A 26,262-nucleotide genomic window follows, 5' to 3' on the forward strand; every position below is an offset into this window, starting at 1 on the left:
GAGGAACCAGAAGAAGAACCAGAAGAAGAAGAATCAGAAGAAGAAGAACCAGAAGAAGAAAAATGACCAGAAACAGAACCAGAAGAAGAAGAAGAACCAGGTGAAGAAGAAGAAGAAGAACCAGAAAAAGAACCAGAAGAAGAAGAAGAAGAAAAACCAGGTGAAGAAGAAGAAGAAGAACCAGAAGAAGAACCAGAAGAAGAATAACCAGAGGATGATGAAGAAGAAGAACCAGAAGATGATGAAGAAGATGAAAAACCAAGTGAGGATGAACCAGAAGAATAAGAAGAACCAGGTGAAGAAGAAGAATAATAACCAGGTGCCAGTAAAGAAGAAGATGATGAAGATGATGGTGATGAGAATGAAGATGGTAAAACAGAAAAAGAAGACGGTGAAGAAAAAGATGGAGAGAAGAAAAAGAAGAAGGTGAAGATGGTGAACAAGAATACACAAGAAATGCAGAAAAACGTTTTCCATCAAATTTTTTTTTAATTACACCTATTTAATTGTGATTTTCCTTTAAAAAAATAGCTTTAAGGCCATCCGATGCCGTATGTAGCCAGGACAAGGTGGTGTTCCTGGATCTAGAGATCTCAAAAAATGATACTGAGCTCTGGACCAGGACTTATTTTGAAGGCACCGATAGAAATGGCTACATACCGGTTGGACGTTGCCACCATCCTCAGTGGCTAAGAGCGGTTCCAAAGGGCCAGTTCCTTCGCTTGAGACACAACTGTTCAACGCTACATGATTATCACCAACAATCTAATATGTTAGCTAAACGTTTTTGTGATAAGGGATATAGGCCCACAATAATTGAGCAAGCCAGACAAGAAGTAGCCGCAAGAGATAGAGCCAGTACCTTCACCACACGACCTAGAAAGGGAGAAAGAATGGACTTTGGGTTCCTGACTGACTTTAGTAAGCAATATAAGAAACTGGAGTCGGTAATGAGTAAACACTGGGCTATCTTAAAGCAGGACCCTACGCTTAAACGAGCTATCCCTGACAGACCGAAATTTCTTTATCGCAAAGCTCCTAACCTTAAGGACTATTTAGCTCCAAGTTGTGTTAACCCCTCAAGGAGGATGAGTAACCCTTGCCAGGAGGACGGCTTCTACCCCTGTAGATCATGTAGAGCACTGGAAGGACCTACACAGTAAAGGGTTCATCACATGTCATACTAAGTACGCTGTTTATTTGATATTATGTGGGTGTGGTCAACAGTATATAGGGCGTACCACTACAGCACTGTACAAAAGGTGGGGCGAATATATTTGTAACTCTGCTAAAGGGTTTCAAAAACATAATTTGTCTAAGCATGTTGGAGAAATGCATAACTGTAGCATTAAAACTGGAGGGGCTGCAATAGAGAAAGGTGTATATCCCAAAAGGAGACAGAATGGATTCACAGAATGAATACGTTGGTACCTCAGGGGCATAATATGGATATAGATCTGAAGTGTTTTATCTTTAATGGGTAGAATGTGGTGGGTGGAGCCATGTATGCATTTGTATTTGATATGAAATAGTGGGACCATTTGCATCATTTACTGTATAATTGGGTAGCTTGGTGTTTAGAAACGCTAGAGCACCTGCATGCATTTAATGTGGAGGGATTGGGTCAGGATTTCCTTTGTTTACTATACTGCCTGCTGTAAAGGGCATGCAGTGGGTCACTGTGCGAAGCACGCTATTATCCTTAAATATTAGAACCAATTGTTGCCCACTTAATTGGGTGCCTTGCTATTAGGGGGGGTTTTCTGACCCAGTATGTCATTACTGTTTTTATTTATTTATTTACTAATTTTGAGGCAGAGTCCGATCAAATAGATAAATTGTAGCGTGCGAAGGCGCACAGCTTAAGTACATCTTCTTCTATAGGTTGCGCGAGTGGCTAGTAACGCAGGCACAATGATGCCCTCGACTTGCTAAGGAAGGGCGGATGCATGCGCCATACGCATAAAATGATGTCCCTCGCAGTGGCTCCGTACCCCTGATGAGTTGCTAGGGCAACGAAACGTTGGGCGGAGCTACGGAGTGACGTCAGTACGCACAGCACCAGCCGGACGCAGCTGGTTTGTATGTGCGAGAAGCTCGTTTTTTTAGTATCAGCCAGCGGGGTTTACATTAGATACAGAGGGTGGGTTTGGCGGCAGAGGTGTATGCCTTGTCTTATGCCAAGCACTGCGTGACCCCTGCATCCCCTAATCCGCTCTAGTGGCGGCTACTACCTGTAAGGGGATTGGCTGTTACATACTTTTCCTGTAACTGCTTGCTTAGCTCTGGCAGAGCTTTTTATCTTACTTTTAAATAAATGTATACACTTTTACGGTATGAGGAGCCTATGTTTTGCCTAAACAGACCTGGAGCATCAATTGGTGGAGTGCCAGTGAGGCTGCGGGGTGGCCAATACTCCGGAGGCGTAAACGGGCCCTGAAGGCCGTAACATCTGGTGAGTCTTTCCCCGAAGGGGGGGCTTTACTTTCATCTGAATATTTTATCTGCAATTGATGTGCAAGTAACTTTGAGCGCTTATCCATACACACACGAGACTTTGATCACGTAATATACCTCAGGAGCCAGAGGTATGCAGCATACATGTGGCTGCCAGGAAGATAAGAGGAGAATTGAAGCAGGAAAATATTAAAATTCTCCACTGAGAAACTCTGCTGAAGGGGAATGAGCAGGTCCTCCACAGTCACTATAGTAACACCACTTAGTTTGAGACTGTTCAATAAATGTTAAATCTCAATAGGCAGTTTGGCCCAGGACTGGCTCGGTCCACACTACATGTGGTTGCAGAATGCAATCCGCGGTCCAAGCTCCAGTTTTCAAAAAACGGAACATAAATGGATGAAAAACAGATCCGTGCTGCATTTTTGCAGCATGTTTCCAGTCCGTTTACAATTTTTAAAACATGCCGTGAGTGGGAGGGCCACCATGCTGGAGGGGGCAGCAGCAGGAAGGGGGCCAGTGGGCACAGCTGTGGGGAGGGGGGTTGGTTCCCCCCTACCTCACCTGGGTGCCCTCTTCTGTGATCCCCCTCCAGCTAATTTTTTTTTAAACATTGCCTGCGGCGAGTGGCGAACTCACTCACTTCCTTGCGTTCCACTGCTCGCCTCGTCACTTCCTGCAATGCCACCCTCTCTACTTCAGAAGCGGCATTGCAGGAGGTGACAAGGTGAGGCCAGTGAGTGAGTTCTCTGCTCGCCGCATTTAATGATTTTAACAAAAGTAACTGGAGGGGGAGTGCGGAAAGGGGCACTCAGGTGAGGAGGGGGAGTCCAACCCCCCCTCCCCACCGCTGTGCCCGCTGGCCCCCTTCCTGGCTGCTGCTACTCCCTCCAGCATGGCAATCTGGATCTCCCTCTGTTTTTTTGTATGCAAAGTAGCCTGTGAAGAGGGAGATCCATTTTCCTACTGCCTTTCCCTACCCCTCCGTCAGGGGCGTAGCTAGAAATTAGTGTTGGGCGAACACCTGGATGTTCGGGTTCGGGCCGAACAGGCCGAACATGGGCCAGATGTTCGGCATGTTCGGCCCGAACGCCGAACTCAATGGGAGTCAATGGAACCCCCGAACATGCCCATTTTGGGGGCCCTATGGGGTCGCAGGCATAAGGGGGGAGCATGCCCCGGTCGCGGGGGGGGTCGGAAATTCCCCCCACCCCCTCCGCTAGCGCTCCCCCCTCTGCCCGCTTCCTCATACAAAAAGTTTAAATCAAGTTCAATAGTACCTGGGCTGGTGGCATTGGCTGGCAGTGGAGTGAGGAGGAGGAGGAGTCCGAATAGCAGAGTGACGTTGAGGCCGGGCAGCGGGCGGTTCAGCGCTAGTACCCTTGTGGTACTTCCGCCCTTTCTCTGACCTCACGTCCTCTGCGTGATGACGCATACGAGGGTACGCGTGATGCGTACCCTCGTATGCAGAGGACGTGAGGTCAGAGAAAGGGCGGAAGTACCACAAGGGTACTAGCGCTGAACCGCCCGCTGCCCGGCCTCAACGTCACTCTGCTACTCGGACTCCTCCTCCTCCTCACTCCACTGCCAGCCAATGCCACCAGCCCAGGTACACTACTATTGAACTTGATTTAAACTTTTTTTATGGGGAAGCGGGCAGAGGGGGGAGCGCTAGCGGAGGGGGTGGGGGGAATTTCCGACCCCCCCCGCGATCGGGGCATGCTCCCCCCTTATGCCTGCGACCCCATAGGGGGGCCGTATTGCGGCCTGTTCGGCCGAACAGGGCCCTGTTCGCCCGAACAGGGGCCCTGTTCGGCCCTGTTCGGGGGCATACAGAAGTTCGGGGTGAACCCGAACTTAAAAGGCCGAACACCATCAGGTGTTCGGCCGAACTCGAACATCACCCGAACAGGGTGATGTTCTGCAGAACCCGAACAGTGGCGAACACTGTTCGCCCAACACTACTAGAAATGACTGGGCCCCATAGCAAAAAAAACACACACACAACTTTCCGACCCTACGGACCTCGGACCTCCCACCCAAACATTCCTCCAGGACCCTCCACCCCAACATTCCCACATCACTCTAAGTACTGTATAAGTTGCCAGGTCTATAGGTGTCCCCAGTTTATGTTGTAGTCAGGGGCATAACTAGAAATCACTGGGCTCCCTTGTGGCAACAGCAATTTAAACTAAATACTGTACAAACGTTTTAACTCATACATGAATATTATGGAAAATCCAAGTTGAAAATAAACTGTGAAGATAAACAATTTCATCCATCCTACTCCTGAAAAATAAATTCATTTTTTTAGAACCTCCCAGTTTTATTTTCTGTTTTAAAAAGCTAAAAAAGTAGGTTTAATGCTATTGTCTCATATGATGATGATTCAGCTTTTCCCATAGTCTCGCAGTTAGTAATCATGTGACCCCCAACAAGACAAATTCAGCAATCATGAGGTCCCTACCAAGGCAAATTCAGCAAAAATGACAAATTCAGCAATCATGAGGCCCCCAACAAGACAAATTCATCAATCATGAGGCATGTAGCGAACGGTTCGCCGGCAAACGGTTCCAGACGAACTTTGGGGGTTCGCGTTCGCCTGGACCAAGCGAACTTTTGCGGAAGTTCGATTCACCCCATAATGCACTATGAGGGTCAACTTTGACCCTCTACATCACAGTCAGCAGGCACATTGTAGTCATTCAGGCTACACTAAGCCCTGGAGGCCCACCCCCCCTTATATAAGGCAGGCTTGCCGGCCATTACACTCACTCGTGTGCCTGCTAGAGACAGACTAGGGACAGCTGCTGCAGACTTGTTCTCCTAGGGACGGATTAGTTAGGCTCTTTTTCTTGGCTTGCTCTTGGCTGATTGTTATTGCTAAAATAGCACCCCTCAACAGCTCTTTTGAGAGCTAATGCTTTCCTGATGGGTTTTTTTTGTGTGTGTGTTGCTCACTGACACTGACATACAGCCCTATCTGTTGCAGCTGGACTTTGGTAATTGTTATTACTGTGCCAGCCAGCCCTTGCCTAACTATCTATACTGGGACACCTACCTATGCCTACCTAACTACTGGGGCACCTACTTACCTATACGGGGACACCTACCTACCTACCTATACTAGGGGACCTACCTAAGCCTACCTACCTATGCTGGGTCTCCTACCTATGCCTAGCTAACTACTGGGACACCTACCTATGCCTACCTACCTATACTGGGTCTCCTACCTATGCCTAGCTAACTACTGAGGCACCTACCTATGCCTACCTACCTATACTGGGACTCCTACCTATGCCTACCTACCTATACTGGGACTCCTACCTATGCCTACCTACCTATACTGGGTCTCCTACCTATTCTTAGCTAACTACTGGGACACCTACCTATGCCTACCTACCGATACTGGTTCTCCTACCTATGCCTAGCTAACTACTGGGACACCTACCTATGCCTACCTACTTACACTGGGACTCCTACCTTTGCCTACCTACATACAAGAAGATAATAAGGTCGTTGCTTCATTGGGGACAGACCAAATTTGATCAGCTGGACAGTCACTGTTGTTCCATCATTGAGCTACCACAGCCCAGCGACCATATGGGCTTGAAAACCACCACGGCCTACACTCTGGCCACGGTGCGCACCAGTCCAGCACGGCCGTCACTATGCAAACAGCTGTTTGCGGTGCGTTACACAGTGAGTTTGGTGTGTCAGTGTGAAGCAGAACTCTAATTACACTCCCTGATTGATGTATACACATGCAAGATGTTTTAAAGCACTTTAGGCCTGCAATTTAGCATTCAATGTGATTTCTGCCCTTAAAATGCTGCTTTGCGTCACATCCAGATTTTCCCCCGGGACTTTGGGCATGTATCCCACTCCGCCATGCCCCCCTCCAGGTGTTAGACCCCTTGAAACATCTTTTCCATCGCTTTTGTGGCCAGCATCATTTTTTCTATTTTTCAAAGTTCGCATCCCCATTGAAGTCTATTGCGGTTCGCGAACTTTCCCGTGAACCGAACCTTCCATGAAGGTTCGCAAACGGGGTTCGCGAACCGAAAATCGGAGGTTCGCGAAATCTCTAGTAGAAACCTCTCACCGGGTTTCTGAATTATCCTATACTGTCTTCTGTGCCTGGCAATACTGTTTTTGGCTGGATTGGGGATGATGTGTGGGCTGAAAGGCCTGGCAGTGATGCTGTGGTCTGGCTGGCGGTGATGCTGTGGCTGGGTTGGCTGGCAGTGATGCTGGGCTGTGCTTGGCTGGTTGAAGTAAATGCTGGCCTGACTGGTGGTGATGCTAGATGCTGTGGCCTTTTTGACAGTAATTCTGGGCTGGTTGGCTGGTGGTGATGTTGGGCTGGCTGGCCTGGATAGTTTAGGTAGTGACATGTGCCCCCTAGTTAAGGTAGTGCCAGGAGTCCCCAAGTTTAGGTAGTGACAGGTGCCCCCCCCAGTTCAGGTAGTGACAGGAGCCCCCCAGTTCAGGCAGTGACAGGAGCCCCCCAGTTCAGGCAGTGACAGGAGCCCCCCAGTGTAAGTAGTGACAGGTGACCCCCAGTTCAGGTAGTGACAGGGACCCCCCAGTTCAGGTAGTGATGGACCCCCAGGTTAGGTAGTGAGTGACAGGGACCCCCCAGGTTAGGTTGTGACAGGGACCCCCAGGTTAAGTTGTGAGTGACAGGGACCCGCAGTTAGGTAGTGAGTGACAGAGACCCCCAGGTTAGGTAGTGAGTGACAGGGACCCCCAGGTTAGCTAGTGAGTGAAAGGTGCCCCCAAGGTTAGGTTGTGAGTGACAGGGACCCCAAGGTTAAGTTGTGACAGGTACCCCTAGTTAGGTAGTGAGTGACAGGGACCCCCAGGTTAGGTAGTGAGTGACAGGGACCCCCAGGTTAGGTTGTGAGTGACAGGCGCCCCCCAGGTTAGGTTGTGAGTGACAGGGACCCCCAGGTTAAGTTGTGAGTGCCAGGGACCCCCAGTTAGGTAGTGAGTGACAGGGACCCCCAGGTTAGGTACTGAGTGACAGGCTGCACCCCCCAGGTTAAGTTAGGCCGCCCCTCCCCCTCCCCCCGGGCCCGCTCAGGGCCATTTTTGGGGGGCTGGAGGGGTCTCAGCATGAGGGGAGAGCTTGGAGGCACGTTGTTGGAGGTGGGGCAGCGGCAGATACATACCTTCCATGCGCTCCATCGCGGATGGTTCTCCCTCTAGTGTCTGATGCGTCTTCCGGTATAAACAGGAAGTCGCGTCAGACACTAGAGGGAGAACCATCCGCGATGGAGCACACAAAAGGTATGTATCTGCCGCTGCCCGCCGCCTGCATACACTCTTTATTCAATGCTGGAGGGGAGCGCAGAGGGGAGAACCCGAGGTGAGGGAGGGGGGGCCCATCCCCCCTCCCCACCGACGTGCCACCAAGCTCTCCCCTCATGCTGCAACCCTTCCAGAACCTAGCTGGGCATCCTGCTGCGGGCCCCCTGTGACGTAGGGCTCGGGCGGGCCCCAGAGCAAAGCTCTGGTTGCTATAGCGATTACTACGCCCATGCCCTCTGTGTATCCGGGGTCCATGAAAACCCTGTAAATCCGCTCCCTCCGTTCAGTTTTTCAACCTGGATCCCCGGATTGCCCACGGATCCGTTTTTAAATTGAGTGAAGACATTGGTATCCATGGCTCCAGTTTTGGTCCGGGCCCAAAAATGGAGCCACGGATACATTTTTATAACAAGTGTGAACCGGCCCTTACTAGGTTGTAGATTGTATCCTCTTACATGATTGAATTTGACACTCCTGGCCTAGGACATATTTATGTAGATCAACAACCCCACCGACGTGCCACCAAGCTCTCCCCTCATGCTGCAACCCTTCCAGAACCTAGCGGGGCATCCTGCTGCGGGCCCCCTGTGACGTAGGGCTCGGGCGGGCCCCAGAGCAAAGCTCTGGTTGCTATAGCGATTACTATGCCCCTGCCCTCTGTGTATCCGGGGTCCATGAAAACCCTGTAAATCCGCTCCCTCCGTTCAGTTTTTCAACCTGGATCCCCGGATTGCCTACGGATCTGTTTTTAAATTGAGTGAAGACATTGGTATCCATGGCTCCAGTTTTGGTCCAGGCCCAAAAATGGAGCCACGGATACATTTTTATAACAAGTGTGAACCGGCCCTTACTAGGTTGTAGATTGTATCCTCTTACATGATTGAATTTGACACTCCTGGCCTAGGACATATTTATGTAGATCAACAATTCTTTTTTTCAAGAGCCTCACAGGGTTCTCTGCCATGAGCTACCATGTTGACCATCCAGTGACCAGTATGAGATTGAAACCACAAAATTTAGCATACCTGCTCCACAATCATAGACTGGGATAAAAGTTCAACATTCTTCACTTGGCATTGACCTCACTTTTGTTGCTATTGGTTTAGACGTTAATGGCTGTGTGTTGAGTTATTTTAATGGGAAAGACTAACAAAATGTTAATGGCTGGGTGTTGAGTTATTTTAATGTTACAGACTACACACACACACGCACGCACGCACGCACACACACACACACATTCATTATTAAAAGTAAGAAAGAAGTAAGATAACATTCCTTTACCCAATATATCATCACACTCAGTGCTTTACCTGACTGGTTGTTGCCTTTTCTGCACCCACTGGCAACAATGGGAAAGAAGATGAAACATTTTCCAGTGCCTATTAATAAAAACACAAATGTGTGTACATGTGTATTTTATAAACTTACAATTATTGCATGTCAGGTATACATGTGGAATACATTCAGTCAGACCAACATTGTATTGTAAATATCTCCATTTAATTTGTTAAAATTCTGAAATCTGCACATAAAACCTAACAATTTAGTATATATATATACATATATATATATATATATATATATATATAGATAGATAGATAGATAGATAGATAGATAGATAGATAGATAGATAGATAGATACGGTGGCTTGCAAAAGTATTCGGTCCTCTTGAAGTTTTCCACATTTTGTCACATTACTGCCACAAACATGAATCAATTTTATTGGAATTCCAAGTGAAAGACCAATACAAAGTGGTGTACCCGTGAGAAGTGAAACGAAAATCATACATGATTCCAAACATTTTTTACAAATAAATAACTGCAAAGTGGGGTGTGCGTAACTATTCAGCCCCCTTTGGTCTGAGTGAAGACAGTTGCCAGTAGACATTGCCTGATGAGTGCTAATGACTAAATAGAGTGCACCTGTGTGTAATCTAATGTCAGTACAAATACAGCTGCTCTGTGACGGCCTCAGAGGTTGTCTAAGAGAATATTGGGAGCAACAACACCATGAAGTCCAAAGAACACACCACACAGGTCAGGGATAAAGTTATTGAGAAATTTAAAGCAGACTTAGGATACAAAAAGATTTCCAAAGCCTTGAACATCCCACGGAACACTGTGCAAGCGATCATTCAGAAATGGAAGGAGTATGGCACAACTGTAAAACTACTAAGACAACGCCGTCCACCTAAACTCACAGGCCGAACAAGGAGAGCATTGATCAGAAATGCAATCAAGAGGCCCATGGTGACTCTGGACGAGCTAAAGAGATCTACAGTTCAGGTGGGGGAATTTGTCTATAGGACAACTATTAGTCGTGCACAGCACAAAGTTGGCCTTTATGGAAGAGTGACAAGAAGAAAGCATTTTTAACAGAAAAGCATAAGAAGTTCCGTTTGCAGTTTGCCACAAGCCATGTGGAGGACACAGCAAACATGTGGAAGAAGGTGCTCTGGTCAGATGAGACAAAAATGGAACTTTTTGGCCAAAATGCAAAACGCTATGTGTGGTGGAAAACTAACACTGCACATCACTCTCAACACACCATCCCCACTGGCAAATATGGTGGTGGCAGCATCATGCTTTGGGGGTACTTCTCTTCAGCAGGGACAGGGAAGCTGGTTAGAGTTGATGGGAAGATGGATGGAGCCAAATACAGGGCAATCTTGGTAGAAAACTTCTGGGAGTCTGCAAAAGACTTGAGACTGGGGCGAAGGTTCACCTTCCAGCAGGACAACAACCCTAACGTAAAGCCAGGGCAACAATGGAACGGATTAAAACAAAACCTATTCATGTGTTAGAATGGCCCAGTCAAAACCCAGATCTAAATCCAATTAAGAATCAGTGGCAAGATCTGAAAACTGCTGTTCACAAACGCTGTCCATCTAATCTGACTGAGCTGGAGCTGTTTTGCAAAGAAGAATGGGCAAGGATTTCAGTCTCTAGATGTGCAAAGCTGGTAGAGACATACCCTAAAAGACTGGCAGCTGTAATTGCAGCAAAAAAGGTGGTTCTACAAAGTTTTGACTCAGGGGACTGAATAATTACGCACACCCCACTTTGCAGTTATTTATGTGTAAAAAATGTTTAGAAACTTGTATGATTTTCATTCCACTTCTCATGTGTACACCACTTTGTATTGGTCTTTCATGTGGAATTCCAATAAAATTGATTCATGTTTGTGGCAGTAATGTGACAAAATGTGGAAAACTTCAAGGGGGCCGAATACTTTTGCAAGCCACTGTATATACACAGCACTGCCCATAATTAGTCATACACCCGGCAAATTTTGAATTAAAGTGTAACTGTCGGGCATAAAATCAAAAATCAATTCTTTGTTTTTATCTGGTAAACAAACAAGTAATAAGGATGCTAACCAGGCAATCCAAAAGTTAAAATCTCTATTACTTTTCTTGTTTATAAATGATCATTCCCCAGTTTACCTGACTCTTATTTGGTACGTTGCCCCAAAAAGGAAGTTGCAGGGTATGCTGGGTTTTCCTTTTTTTGCTTCTGTACATTAGTTAAGTCTGAGGGGAAATAAAGAAGCAAAAAAGGACAACCCAGCATGCCCTGCAACTTCCTTCGTGCGGCAGCGTACCAAAAAAGAGTCAGGTAAACTGGGGAATGATCATTTAGAAAAAAGAAAAGTAATAGAGATTTTAACTTTTGGATTGCCTGGTTAGCATCCTTATTACTTGTTTACCAGATAAAAATAAAGAATTGATTATTGATTTTATGCCCGACAGTTACACTTTAAAGTTACTGCTATTCAACCAGCAAGTCATTTTTGATGGGAAATGACATAGGTGTCTCCCAAAAGCAGTGGTGCTCGGATGTTCCGATCCACGAATCCGGCAACCACGGTCGTTGACAAAAAAAATCCGCATTCAGCGTTATTGGATCTGGATTTCGATACGCGTCCACGGAACGACGCAGATTTTCGGCAGTGAATGACGCGATCACGGCCGGATCCGGATTTTCTTTTAACGTTAATAGTAAAGCCCCCCCGGACATGAAACAATCCCCAGATTGCATGGATTATCAAGGTGATAAGGGCCTACAACTTCAACATAAAACATTCCAAACATTTATTTTGTTGAGAAAATGGATTTTAAAGTGAAATCAACACTTGAAATGGGGCTATTAATTGGTAATAAGTGGTTTTAAACAGGGAAATACACGTTAAGCAATCACAGAGGTGAAGGTGAGTTCCAATGGCACTTGGCGGTGATGGTACCACTGGAGGAGGATGAGTGGCTGACTGACGCCAAAAAGGCCCAGAGAGGTTTTCGTCATTTGTTGGGGTTTTTTTTGCAGCGATTAGCAATGACATAACAGCAGAGTTGTCAGTGGACCTGGGCAGTGTGAACGCAGACTTTAGTAGCGACTGAGTCAGGAGGACAAAGCAGCCGGTCAGTTCAGCAGCGCAGAAGGACCATGGCAACTCACTGGTAGTAGTACCACAGTGTAATAGGGCTGCCAAAACATTAGATGCGCCCGGTGACCCGGGCAGAGTGAACGCAGAGTAGTTGTAACATCCGCAGAAATGGCGGCTGCGGGCACGCAGGGTGTCTCCGCAGCCTCTTTGCCTTTCTGCTCAGGGACTTCGCCCTTGCCTCTGGCGTCTTGTACGCCGAGGACGGGTTGGTCTATTGCACATAGGGTTGCCATATCGCGCGGGCGCGTGCGGAGACTGGACCTTTATGCGGGGAGAAGGCGCGTCAGCTGACCGGCTGGTCGGCTGACGTCAGAACAGACTCACGGTGCTCCGGATTGGCTGATTGTTGTGGGCGCACCCGTGGGGTCTCCTCTGCTTCATAAGCCTTCGCTATTCACTCGCAACTTGTCTGCTGTTGCGAATACTTATGTGCTAGTGCTCAGACCTTAGATAGTATCCGGTGTGCTTTGATCTGGGAGAAAACCAGGGATTTCACACAAGACTAGGATTATTGTATTACTGTTTATTAATATTCTGTGTATGACTCTAGCTACCCTCTGACTCTGCTCTTGCTTATCGTTTCTGTACTTCTGCCCATCTGACTCTGTGTTAAGCTTGGAGGTGTAATCTCCACAGTCAGCATACAACACATAAGCTGACGTGAAGGAGGTACACACACCAGCACAAGGGATCAGGATATCCCCAGTTTAGTGGAGGAGAGGACTGACTCCAATAGGAGATTGTGGGGCACAGAGCCGGTGCAGATCCGTACAGCCACAAACAACACTTTCGTAATAACGTCTCAGCGCAAAGTAGCGCTGAGCGCATAAACCAGGACTGAGGAGATCAGGACAGGTAGACAGAATGAACGCCTGCTTAACTAGCCACTACTTAGTGACAGCAAGCGTCCACAATAAGACAGACTGGAATGAGGCAGCCAATGCGTTTGCAGCGACGGCGTGCCTCACAAAGACAGGACAAGATAGTCAGGAAATAGCAGGATCAAGATAGATGAACGTAACACAGACAAATATACAATAAGTATGTTTTCCTAGCGTATTACAATTACAGCTATCAATGAAACTATTTGTAACGTCTGACTAACATATGTATATATCGGCAATGAACCGATATATGACATAAGCAGGAACACTGACTAGCACTGGAGCAATACAGGGAACAGGGCTCAGAAGGATTCGCTATCTCTTCGCAGAGATGAACGCAATCCACAAACGGTAACAGGACAGGATTCAGAAGGATTCGTTATCTCCTCGCAGAGATGAACGCAATCCACAAACAGGACCAGGAGCGGGATACTAGCTCAGCACGGGTGCTCACGATACGCGCAAACTACCAAAACGTGCTGGAAGGCTGACTAACTGAACACAGGAAATAAACAGTTCGTGTACATATATATCAGCGACACTGATGTATCAACGTAACACGAATACAAGGAAAATAACAAAATGCGCAAGTATGCGTATATATTGGCGATGAACCAATATATGACACAAGACAAGCAAGTAACAACTTCTAGAACAAGAGCAGAACTAGGAGGACTCGCTGACCCCTTCGCAGGAGTCAGCGCAGTCCACACGGACCAGGAACGAGGTGGGGCACGAGCAGAGTAACAGACAGAATCTGAGACTATGGTAGCCCATGAGGCATTGCAGGAAGCAGTTCTTTATACTGAGGTCATCCAATGGGAGCAGACCTGCAGATTCCCACACAAGTGAATGGTAATTAATCACAGGCTGATAGCAGGAAAAGGCAGACAATGATATGCAGCCTGCAGGAAAGGGATTGCCCCTCCATTGCAGCAGACAATGTTTGTTTACACAAAAGCATATTAAACTGTCATTAACTTCAGAGCGACTGCAGATGGAATCAGCAACTAGTTTAAGTGCAAACCAAACTATGCAAGCAAATGCATGTAATGACATTAGAACTGCTTGGTTTGCAATACCACTGCAGTCAGCAGTAAACGCTGCAGAAGCGATCATAACACTCTGTTGCTGAACCCTGCCTGATATCTTACTACTCTCTTGCCTGCCGATTCTGTACTGTACCTGCCTGCTTGTTACTGATCCTAGCCTGTCTGACCTTTCTACTCACCAGTGAGCCCTTGTCACTGGTGAGGTGCTCTTCTGATAGTACCCACCAGCTCCTCTGGTGAGGTCTAGCTAAACTATTCTGTTACTGTTGCACCAATGCACTACATACCTTGTATTCTGCCAGCTATACTTGTATTATTGGTGATACTGCAGATCACCACATAATCAGGTATAACGTCTGTATTATTGGTGATTCTACAGATCACTCATAATCAGACACCTGTGTTGCTACACCAATCGTTACAGTAGTACTAGTAGCGACTGAGTCAGGAGGACAAAGCGGGCGGTCAGTTCAGCAGCACAGAAGGACCATGTCAACTTAGTAGTAGCACAGTGTAATAGTACTGCCCCAAACATTACATGCGCCCGGTGACCCGGGCAAAGTGAACGCACAGTGTAGTAGCAGCGACTGAGTCAGGAGGACAAAGCGGCTGGTCAGTTCAAAGGCAAGGCAGGCATGGTTAACACATTGCAGCAGCTACTTCATGTCCCCCTGTGTCCGACAATAGGGGCCAGGAACTCACCTTCCACCCAAGCCTGGTTGATTCTTAGGAAGGTGAGTTTGTCCACATTGGTGTGGGAGAGCCGAGAGCGCTTTTCGGTGACCACGCCACCGGCCGCACTGAAGCATCTCCCGGAAAGGACACTGGTAGACTGAGCCTGTCCATTGGTGTGGGCACTTGGTTATTGGCCCAGGAAACCTGGTCTACAGTTTACTATGGTCTATAGCCTTGTGGGCTACACCTCATGAGATTTGCCTGAGGTGATAGAAGAGTGTTGATATTTATAACTGAGTAGTAAAGCTTGTGATATCACAGTCTGTGTCTCAATTTCAAAATTTAGTGTTTTGAGATGTTTAAAAGAAAGGGTCAAAAAACCAAAGAAGAAGTATAGGTTCCCGGCTGGAACGAGAGCCCCTACAATATTTTGGCAGAAGCAAATTTGTGCTGCGGGCTTGCAGAGTCATGGGAGAGTAAATTAGGAGATGCTGAACCTCTAGATGTAGTGAAAACTCTAGAGGAGGTCCCTGTTAAGTCAGGTGATGCAACTGCCTTAGGGCAGAACCCCTTAATGTTGTTAATGTACTTAGAGGGGGTCCCTTTTAAAGTGGGTGATGTTGTTGTTCTCTCTAGATGTAGATAAGACTTTAGAGGGGATCCCTGTTAAAGCGGGTGATGTTGTTGCTCTCTCTAGATGTAGATAAGACTCTGGGGGGGATCCCTGTTAAAGTGGGTGATGTTTTTGTTTTCTCTAGATGTAGAAAAGACTCTAGGGGGGATCCCTGTTAAAGTGGGTGATGTTTTTGTTTTCTCTAGATGTAAATAAGACTCTAGGGGGATCCCTGTTAAAGCGGGTGATGTTGATGCTCTCTCTAGATCAGTGCTGTCCAACTTCATGGGCATGGAGGGCCATTTTTTTTTCAGACCCCATGGTGGAGGGCCGAAGGATCTTGCTTGAGCCGCAGCCCCCCCCCCCCCCCCCCCCCCCCCCCCCCCGGAAAAAATGCAATTAAAGGATAATTAGATTGGCAGCACTTTTCACAAAATGCAATTTAAAATAATGGCGAAGAAAACACGAGGGTTACATTGAGCGCCGCGCTTAGCGCGCCGCGCCGAAAAATGGGTGTGGCCATGGACCAGAATGCGGGTGTGGCCACGGGTGGAGACAAATTTACATGAACTTAGCAATGTGGGACATTAGATTAGGACAGTGGTGGTGAACCTTTTGGAGGCCGAGTGTCCAAGCTGCAACCCAAAAGTCACTTATCGCAAAGTGGCAAAAGCAATTTAAACTACATACAAACGTTTTAACTCATACATGAACATTATGGAAAATCCAAGTTGAAAATAAACTGTGAAGATAAACAATATCATCCATCCTACTCCTGAAAAATGTGGGTTTTTTTTTAGAACCTCCCAGTTTTATTTTCCGTTTTAAAAAGCTAAAAAAGTAGGTTTAATGCTATTGTCTCATGATGACGATTCAGCTTTTCCATAGTCTTACAGTTCGCAATCATGTGACCCCCAACAAGACAAATTCAGCAATCATGAAGCCCCCAACAAATCATGAGGCCCCCAACAAGACAAATTCAGCAATCATGATGCCCCCAACAAGACAAATTTAGCAATCATGAGGCCCCCAAAAAATCATGAGGCCCCCAACAAGACACATTCAGCAATCTTGAGGCCCCCAACAAGACAAATTCAGCAATCGTGATGCCCCCAACAAATCATGAGGCCCCCAACAAGACAAATTCAGCAATCATGAGGCCCCCAACACGACAAATTCAGCAGTCATGAGGCACATAAATAGACAGCATTTCACATAAATAAGCAGAATGCCCCTTTAATATGGTAGACACCTCTCACCTGGCTTCTAAATTCTCCTCTACCGGCTGCTGTGCCTGGCAATAGTGTTTTGGGCCGGATTGGGGATGATGTGTGGGCTGAAATGCCAGGTGACAGGTGTCCCCCCAGTTGAGGTAGTGACAGGTGTCCCCCCCCCAGGCTAGATAGTGACAGGAGAACCCCCCTAGCTAGATAGTGACAGGAGCCCCCCCCCCCAGCTAGATAGTGACAGGTGCCCCCCACTTAGATAGTGGCAGCTGCCCCCCACTTAGTGACAGGTGCCCCCCACTTAGATAGTGACAGGTGCCCCCCACGTAGATAGTGACAGGTGCCCCCCACTTAGATAGTGACAGGTGCCCCCCACTTAGATAGTGACAGGTGCCCCCCCCAGCTAGATAGTGACAGGTGCCCCCCACTTAGATAGTGACAGGTGCCCCCCCAGCTAGATAGTGACAGGTGCCCCCCCTAGCTAGATAGTGACAGGTGCCCCCCACTTAGATAGTGACAGGTGCCCCCCACTTAGATAGTGACAGGTGCCCCCCACTTAGATAGTGACAGGTGCCCCCCCCAGCTAGATAGTGACAGGTGCCCCCCCAGCTAGATAGTGACAGGTGCCCCCCCAGCTAGATAGTGACAGGTGCCCCCCACTTAGATAGTGACAGGTGCCCCCCACTTAGATAGTGACAGGTGCCCCCCACTTAGATAGTGACAGGTGCCCCCCCCCCAGCTAGATAGTGACAGGTGTCCCCCCCCTGTTAGATAGTGACAGGTGCCCCCCCAGTTAGATAGTGACAGGTGCCCCCCACTTAGATAGTGACAGGTGACGATGCCGCTGCTGCCTTACAGATCAGACCTCACAGATCGCGGCGACTGAAGCAAGCAGAGCGCGCGCATGACACCCGCGCGGCAGAACGTCACATGCGGAAGTGACTAATGATTCACTTCCGCATGTGACGTACTCCGTGCGGGTACCGTGCCCTCTGTTTACCTCAGTCGCCGCGATCTGTGAGGTCTGATCTGTGAGGCAGCGGCAGCTGGGGGACATAGGAGAGGCCACAATAAGAGGGAGCAGGCATGGCGCCCATAGCGCAAGCCATGCCTGCATCCCAGGGAGACGAGCGGGCCGCAGCAAGTGGCCTGGCGGGCTGGATGCGGCCCGCGGGCCACCAGTTGGACAGCACTGCTCTAGATGTAGATAAGACTCTAGGGGGATCCCTGTTAAAACGGGTGATGTTATTGTTTCCTCTAGATGTAGATAAGACTCTAGGGGGAGATCGCTGTTAAAGCAGGTGATGTTATTGTTTCTTCTAGATGTAGATAAAACTCTAGAGGGGGTCCCTGTTAAAGCGGGTGATGTTGTGTTCCCTAGATGTAGATACAACTCTAGAGGGAGTCCCTGTTAAAGCGGGTGATGATGTCGCTCTCGGGCGATATAGTGGGATGTTGTTGACAGCTTACAGAAAGCTTCAACAAAGATTGTGTAAGTTAAAAGAATCAGAATCCCTCAATGTTGTTACTTTACTTGAGGGTATTCCTGTTGGAAAAAGGAACTAGAGCCGGAAGGCAGAGTGATAGTTGCACAAGTGTCATCATAGGCGGCAGCAGGATAAATACCAACATGTAACAGAATCTGCAGCAGGTAAAATAAATGTACTGGAGGGAGTAGCTGGGGAAGAGGCTCCTGTGATGACACATTTTGGATTGTTATCAGTGGAGCAGGGAGCTTCTGTAAATAAAAAGAACCCAAACTCTGCCACTGATCATCGCACAAGAAATAGGACTGTGTGCATTTAACTGGGTTTGATATAAGTATATCAGGTTTAGTGAAGTAATTGTTTTGGGGGTGTTTTTTGTCTTGTTTTGTTTTTCGGAAGATTTTAGCACAGATGTATTTTGTTGGATTTGAAAAGACGAGGAATAGCTGGGAGCTTTCTTCAGGTTGTTGCTGCTGCTGTTTTTGTCCCTTTCAAGGAAAACCCCATACTCTTGATGATAAAACAGGGATGGTAAACAAGGTAACAACAATAACAATAACAATAATATTTATATAGCGCTTTTCTCCCTGGGGACTCAAAGCGCTGTGACCCTGCATTATGCAGTCTCAAAGGCTAGGGAAAAGAGGTGAGTTTTTAGCCTTTTTTTAAAGCTGTCCAGAGAAGGAGCCTCTCGTACTGATTGTGGAAGTGAGTTCCATAGAGTAGGGGCTGCATAGGAAAAGGCCCGAGCACCAAATGTTAAGTGTATCCTGGGAATAACCAGCTTCATCTTGTTGGCAGAGCGGAGGGTGCGTGGAGGGGCATAAAGTTCCAATAGATCCGCTATGTATTTGGGTCCCATGTGGTGTAGAGCCTTGAATGTCAGCAGGCAGATCTTAAAATTGATTCTCCATTTTACTGGCAACCAGTGAAGAGTTTGCAGTACTGGGGTGATGTGTGAGCTGCGGGGGGCATTGGCTAGGAGTCTGGCTGCAGCATTCTGTACTAGCTGTAAGGGGCGCAGAACCTTATCTGTAGATCCGATTAACAGGGCGTTGCAGTAGTCTAGGCGGGAGGATACAAATGCGTGAACCAGGGCAGGTAGGTCTTCAGCTGGGATAAGGTGTTTTATTTTCGCTATATTTCTTAGATGGAAGAAGGAAGACTTGACGACAGCTGATACCTGCTGTCTGAGTTTTAGATTTCCATCCAGGATCACCCCAAGGTTTCGCACAGAGTCTTTATACTGTACAGTATCTCCCCCAATTGCTAGTTTGAGGTGGTGAGCGTTTTGAACTTTATCCATCATGTGTGGACCACCTACCACCAACACCTCTGTTTTGTCAGAGTTCAGCCTCAGCCAGCTGGTGTTCATCCAATTTTGTAAATCCACTAGACACGCATTTATGGATGCTGATGGGTCTTGGGTGCCAGGCTTGAAGGACAGATACAGTTGTGTGTCATCTGCATAACAATGGTATCCTAAACCATAGTTCTGGATTATTTTGCCCAGTGGGAGCATGTAGACTGCAAAGAGTAATGGTGATAGTACAGAACCCTGTGGAACTCCATAGGCAAGTGGCACTGGATTAGAGTAGTGTGTGCCCAGACATACTTGCTGTGTCCTGCCAGATAGGAAGGTCTGAAACCAGCTAAGAACAGTACCCCTTAGGCCACAGTAATTCTTCAGTCGCTGGATTAGTATTTCATGGTCCACAGTATCAAATGCTGCTGACAAGTCAAGAAGAATCAGAATTGAGCAATCACCCTTGTCCCTTGCAGTAAGTAGATCATTCATTACTCGGACTAATGCTGTTTCAGTGCTGTGCCTTTTCCTGAATCCTGACTGAAAAGTATCAAAGATGTTGTTATCTGTAAGCCTGGCTTCTAGCTGGTTGGCGACTGCTTTCTCGATAACTTTTGATAGGAATGGTAAGTTCGCCACAGGTCTGTAGTTGGTTACAGAATCAGGATCTAGTGATGGTTTCTTCAGGAGGGGTTTTATGATTGCTTTCTTTAGTTCTTCTGGGAAAAGTCCACTTTGCAAGGAGCACTGAGTGATTTTGTGAAGTGCTGGCCTGAACAGCGCTGGGCACTGCATTAAGGATCCAGTTGGGCCAGGATCCAGGTCGCAGGTAGTGGGGCGGAGACTTTGAATGAGAATTCCAAAATCTTCTACACTCAGAGTGTCAAAGACTTGCCATGGTGGTACGGTAGTAGGCATATGCAACGTCCAGTGGTCAATTGATGTTGTTGGTGTAATGCTGGCACGGATGGTAGACACCTTGTTTGAGAAGAAGGCAGAGAATTCTTCACACCTTTCCCTGGAGTATGTGGTTGGGGCTTTTAGGCAGGAAGGATTGCAGAGTGATTCCACTGTGTGGAAGAGTTGAGCAGCTCTGTTGTTGGCTGTAGATATTTTGTGTGAGATAAAGTCTGATTTTTTCTTGGTTATTGCTTGTTGGTATTGTCTGAGGTGTTGAACTAGGCTAGATTTGTGCTCCCCAGTCCCTGATTTACGCCACTGTCTTTCTAGTCTGTGCCCTTTCTTTTTTAGATCCATGATGGTTTTGTCAAACCAATTAGCTTTCTGCTTTTTGGTTGCTGATTTGGTGCGCCATGGGGCAATACTGTCAAGTGTTTCATATATCGTGTTGTTGTACTGGGTTACTAGAGAGTTTGGGTCCATTTGACTGTGGAGCAGATTTGTAAAATCCAGGTTGGCAGTTATCCTCTCCGGTGTTAATTTACTCAGGGGACGGGTTTTGATTGTTTCTTTAGGGAGCTGCTTGATAGGGTGATGTTCAATAGTAAACTGTATTATGTGATGGTCTGACCACACCACTGGGGTTACTGTTATGTTACTAATGTCCATTCCGAGGTGGAACAGTAAGTCTAGCGTATGCCCTCCTCTGTGGGTAGCTGATTTTACAACTTGTGTGAAGCCTAGTCCACCCATGAGATTTATTAGTTCATTTGCATCTTGTGATTGAGTGTTATCAGCCCGGATGTTGAAGTCACCAAGGATGATCCATCTCGGATAAGACAGAGCCAGCATGGCCAGAAGTTCTGGGAATTCCTGTAGGAAAGGGTCAGCATCTCCGGGGGGACGATAAACCACTAAAATTTTGAAGCCTTTACCAGCTGAGATCTGGGCACCTATACATTCAAAGGACTTTGTTGAGCCAACATTCAGGGCCCTGAGCTACAGAGTTGTTTTGCCACAAATTGCTACACCCCCTCCTCTGCGGTCTCGTCTTCCCTCACTTAGGACTGAGTAATTGTATGGGATGGTTGCTTCCAATGTGGGGCCCGCATTGGCATCAATCCAGGTTTCAGTGATGCATGAAAAATCGCATGTCTGAATAAGGTCCGCAATAATGGCTGTCTTATTGTTTATAGAACGGGCATTGCAGAGCAATGCAGTGACTGTATGGGGCTTAGCAATGGCGACTGGGTTCACTGCCGGGGTGTTACTGCATCTCTGACTAGGGACATGGTAACTTCTGCTACTTTCAGCCTCTGATTTCCAGTACACATCACTAGAGATCGCTGGAAAGTTATTTTCTTTGAATGGACCTGGGTCCCTGAAGTTGGACTGAGACTGAGTGTGGCACTTTTTATGGGCCTGGCCGCCTTTTTTACCTCTGTGCGTTTTATTTAAAATCCCTAGAGATTCCAGCAAATTAGCTTGTTTTTTTCCAATGTGAGATGCAGCTCTCAATGGCCTGAGAGATAGTAAGAAGCTGGCTGTATAGATTAACATTGCTCTTTGGGAAGGAATGGGTTAAGTAAGCTCTTCCTTTGATTGTTGTTGTTTATCAGTGGGGGGTAGACAAAAGCAAATGCTGGCCTTCAGGATCTGCTAGAATAGGTGTGAAAAGTCCATTGATATGCAGAAGCATGGGGCCTACTAAGGTTTACTTAGAAAGGCAATAGAGTCAATATAATTTCAGCCTCTGAATGCATTTAAAGTATTTGTACAGTCTGCAAAAACGGATTGCCAGCTGAAAGATATTACTTCTGTTTGGGGAAGGAGGATGAATTCCCTTACCTTGGGAAGAAGACTTGGGAAGGTAGGAGATCTGCTTGCTGTGTTGCATGGACATGCTTTTTATTGTGTTGGTTTGTTTGAAGCTGTGGACCTCATGAGTATCCAGGTGGAGAAATCCTATTCCATTGTGTGTCCTTGTAGGAGTAGAAGAGGCTTTTGTTTGTTTGTGTGGATTATCAGCTTCCCAATCCCCTGCAGGACTCCAAAAACAAGGTCAGCTACACATGACTTTCATGGTGAGTACAATCCAGCTTGTAACTTAGCCATCCATAAACTTCCACGTTTCCCAGAAGGTTCCAGTTGTAGCCAGAGATTTCATGGTGCAGAATCTGTAAGTATTTTTGTTCCTTCTGTGCATATATGTGATTAATGCTTCCCAGAGCCGAGACAAGGTGTGGAGCAGGTAAAAGGAGAGGCTGCCATCTTGAGCGCGCTCAGGTACAGAGAGTAACCTGACAGTGAATCTCAGCTCTTACTGCTAAGTTTTTTTTTTTTATACAGTCTGTGTCTTTGTTGCATAGATTTCGGAGTATATTCTCCACAGAAACTTGGAGTGCTGTGGTTAACTTGTAAAGCAAATTCCTTAAAGTGACAGTAACCGACTGCACTGGCAGAGTTGAAATGGTAATATAATCTGGACAAGACAGGTGGGTTAACTTTGTTGTTTCTAGTGAATGCTTTATATGGTGAATCCGTTATAGTGAGTTCTCACTAATTGAGTATTCATACTGTATGTCTGGTTTTGTTTAACTGAATGCATAGAGGAACGATTGAAAAAAAAATTGTGCACGAGTGTTGAGTGCTCCTAAGGAATGTGTGTGAGCCAGTGAGTGTTTGAGCTGCTGCTCTCCTCAGTTGGGGGTGCTTGGCAAGCATTATTTTTTCATTCAGGGGTGCTGTAAAAAACATTAACCTTTAACTCTTACTTCATGGGATATGCATCTTATTTGATGAAATAAAAGGTTAAAAAGGTGAGAAATAGTAATGCAACTTTCTTGTGTGTGTGACGAGGTATGTGTGTGTCTTGTTTGGTGCAGCATTGTGAGTGTACTGTTCATTGGGCAATTATAGACCAGCAAAGAATATGGCTGATTGTTTTGGGTTTTGCTAGAATTTGAAAATTCCTGCAATGCTCACATTTTGGTTACAGGGTTAAATGTGATTATTCTGTTGATGTCAGGGTAATATCTGTGCCAGCAACGTTTCCCCTGGTTCCCTTGTTTTCTAGCTATAATTGTGCAGGAGTGAAATTGTATACCTGCTGAGCTAAAAGCTAGATTCGATGAGACTGTGTGGAAGAAATAAAATTGTATGTGAAGTGGCAATGTAGCATGAAAATATTGCATAGCTAGACTAGAAAACACAATCTCTTTATATAATATGCCTGTGTCTCTGCGTCTGTTATATCCCTGTGTTTTTTTGGTTTTTTTTGTTTTCTGTTTTTTTTTTTTTTTTTTTTGCACTGTGCATGTGCAGGGAGGGAAGCAGAGACACTGATGAGAGATGAGGGAGGACGGGGCCAGAGGCGCCGGGAGTGTGCACGGCGGCGTATGAGGGTGCATGCGTGCGGTGGGCGCATGCATGCACAGTGAAAGACCTAGCTTGTTTTTGAACGGGCTAAGGTCACTAGTTACTAAATGAGATTTGTGTGTCTGGCAGAGAAATGTCTGGTTTCTCTAGGGTTGAATGTTGTACTGACTAGCTGAATGACATGAAGTAGCAGAATGTGTTGATGATGAAGTGTGAATTGAGTTGTTTCCAATGAATTGTATGAAGTTTGGTTTGAGACCTTACTGATATAGAGTATATTATATGTTCAAGAATACCTCTGTTAAAGATGCTAGAGTGTATGCATATTCTAGTTTAGAAGGATACAAACAAACTGTGAAGATAACAGATATATACCAGAATCTAGCTGGTTGGGTGGTAAAAGCTAGGATAGATTAAAGTTTTTAGGGGGGGACACTGTGTATACACAGGCCAAGGAGTCGTATAGCCCAGGTTCTCCTGAGGGCCCTTTTACACTTAATGTGTTGGTATGCATTAGTATGCATACAGTTTTGTTTCTTGTTGTTTGTTGTTTTTTTGTTTTTTCCCCAATGGCAATGCATTGTGAACGGGCTTCAATTTTTTCAGTATATAGTGTGAAAAAGGCCATAAGGGAACACGGACGCCAGACTGTACGTCAGTTGTTATTTTCGGTTACAGCTGACAGCAGCTGATTAAGTGTAAAGGGACCCTAATTCCTTTATTTGTAAAGAGGGAAGCCCTCTAGTAAAGGGTGATGAATATTTTGGTTCCACTAATGTGGTAAATGTTGGAGACAAAATTTGGGTTCAAGTAATGACTGGTCCTCCAGATAAAGCTGAGGTAGTTGCTGTAGGGAAGAAAAACTTTATTGATAATTTGTTTGGAAAAGAGCAGTGGGAGCACGTCCCGCAAGAAAAATGTTACTTTCAAGAAAGATTTATACTTGTTTGTACTTTTAGATCAATGTCATGCATGTCATATGCTCGGTCTCCTTGGTATCGTGTTGTTGGTCACTTCGGGGGTTGGAGCCTGAACTCCGGGTACTAAGCTAGAGCCTATAAATTCAACTGCTTCCCAATGGATGATGATAAACCGCATAAAGACCAGTCCAATCGGGAGTGCTGAGCTGGAGGCTGCTGTACGGTTGCTAATTTAATTCTTCCTGGAACTGTGTGGCAGGCGCCTAACCCTGTTAAAAGGCCACATTACTCTTGTCTACTTCAATTGGGTGATAAGAGACTTCCTTCCACCTGTGAAAAGGTGGAACAACACGCCCAAAAAACTGTTCTACATACACAGATAACTTTTCCTCCTTCAAAGACTTTGTTCAGAGGGCCGAGTCAAACGAGCTTGGTACGACACCTTGCTTGGTGGCTACGGTTCTCTTACTGGAACTCTAAATAGTTTTGATACAGAGAATCTTGCTAATAGATTACATAATGCTGGAAGTAGAATTAATGATGTTTTGCCTTTGCAGGCTAAATGGATGCCAACTATATATCATCCTGCTAACTAACTCTTTGGTTAATGATTCATTATATTTTACTAATAAAGTTGAAACTTTCATTTTGCAGGGGGATATGGAGAGACCTCAGTTACCAAATTCTGGTCACTAATTATGCCTGAGGTGCCTAACTGGGACTTAAATCTTAAGAGACTACGCTATATTGTTTTATGAAACAAGACTCTTGCACAACATGTCATTGCTACCACAATTGTTTCAGGAGAATTAGTGAAAGTTGGATCTGCAATTACAGATGCAACCTCTCACCATTGGTGGGATATTTTTATGGCTTATTCTCCAAGTGCTACCAAAGTGTTGAACTTCTTAATTCATCCAATCTTAATTCTGTGTATCTGTATGATACTTTTGATTCCTTTGGAATTGTTATGTGTCGCTTCGACTGTGTCGTCGGTCTCGGGTTAGGTTTGCAACATATGGTTCGTGAAAACTAATCGAGGGCCGAATGAGATACAAAAGTGACATGAATGTCTGATTGATTGATTGATTGATTGATTGATAAGAGATTACTGTTCACGGTGTATATGTTAGCTTCTGTTATAAGTACTGGATGTGCTATGATAGTTCATTACAACACTGGCAGTTATAAAATAACACAAATGTGTTCATTCCCATCAAACACTGGCTATGAGATATTTCTAACCGTAACACTCTCATGGAAGATTGACCATGAGAGTGTTGCTATATTCTAATGGAAGACTGACCATGAAATGCTGCTAGTCACAACACTAGTGGTTATTTTAGTAAACATGTTTTTTCATTCTCATGGGCACCTGACCATGAGAATGTTGCTATTTCCAACAATAGTCAAAACATGAGATGTTGTGCAAAATTCTCACATAAGCACGTGTTCTGTGACGCCTCTAAAGCACATTGTGATCACGCAGTCATGTGCCTTGTCTGCACAGGCACAATGAAAAAAGCACATGGTTATCACGCACCCTTATCTGCACAGGTGCATGGATGAAACATGTTCTGCGCCTGCGCAGACATTGAATTCTG

At 46.2% G+C, this 26,262-nt stretch overlaps 1 protein-coding gene across 1 annotated transcript in view; it reads right to left on the reverse strand.

Annotated features, from left to right (window-relative positions):
- LOC137528401 (ADP-ribosylation factor-like protein 13B) overlaps window positions 1-26,262 on the reverse strand; it is a 2,482,321-nt gene that overhangs the window by 2,193,214 nt on the left and 262,845 nt on the right. Inside the window, exon 2 of the mRNA XM_068249693.1 lies at window positions 9,084-9,152. Within this exon, the coding sequence (XP_068105794.1) occupies window positions 9,084-9,152 (69 nt within the window). The remainder of the gene's footprint in view (window positions 1-9,083; window positions 9,153-26,262) is intronic.

This window comes from Hyperolius riggenbachi, chromosome 8 (genome assembly GCF_040937935.1).
Source record: "Hyperolius riggenbachi isolate aHypRig1 chromosome 8, aHypRig1.pri, whole genome shotgun sequence".
In the NCBI taxonomy this organism is placed as follows: domain Eukaryota; kingdom Metazoa; phylum Chordata; class Amphibia; order Anura; family Hyperoliidae; genus Hyperolius; species Hyperolius riggenbachi.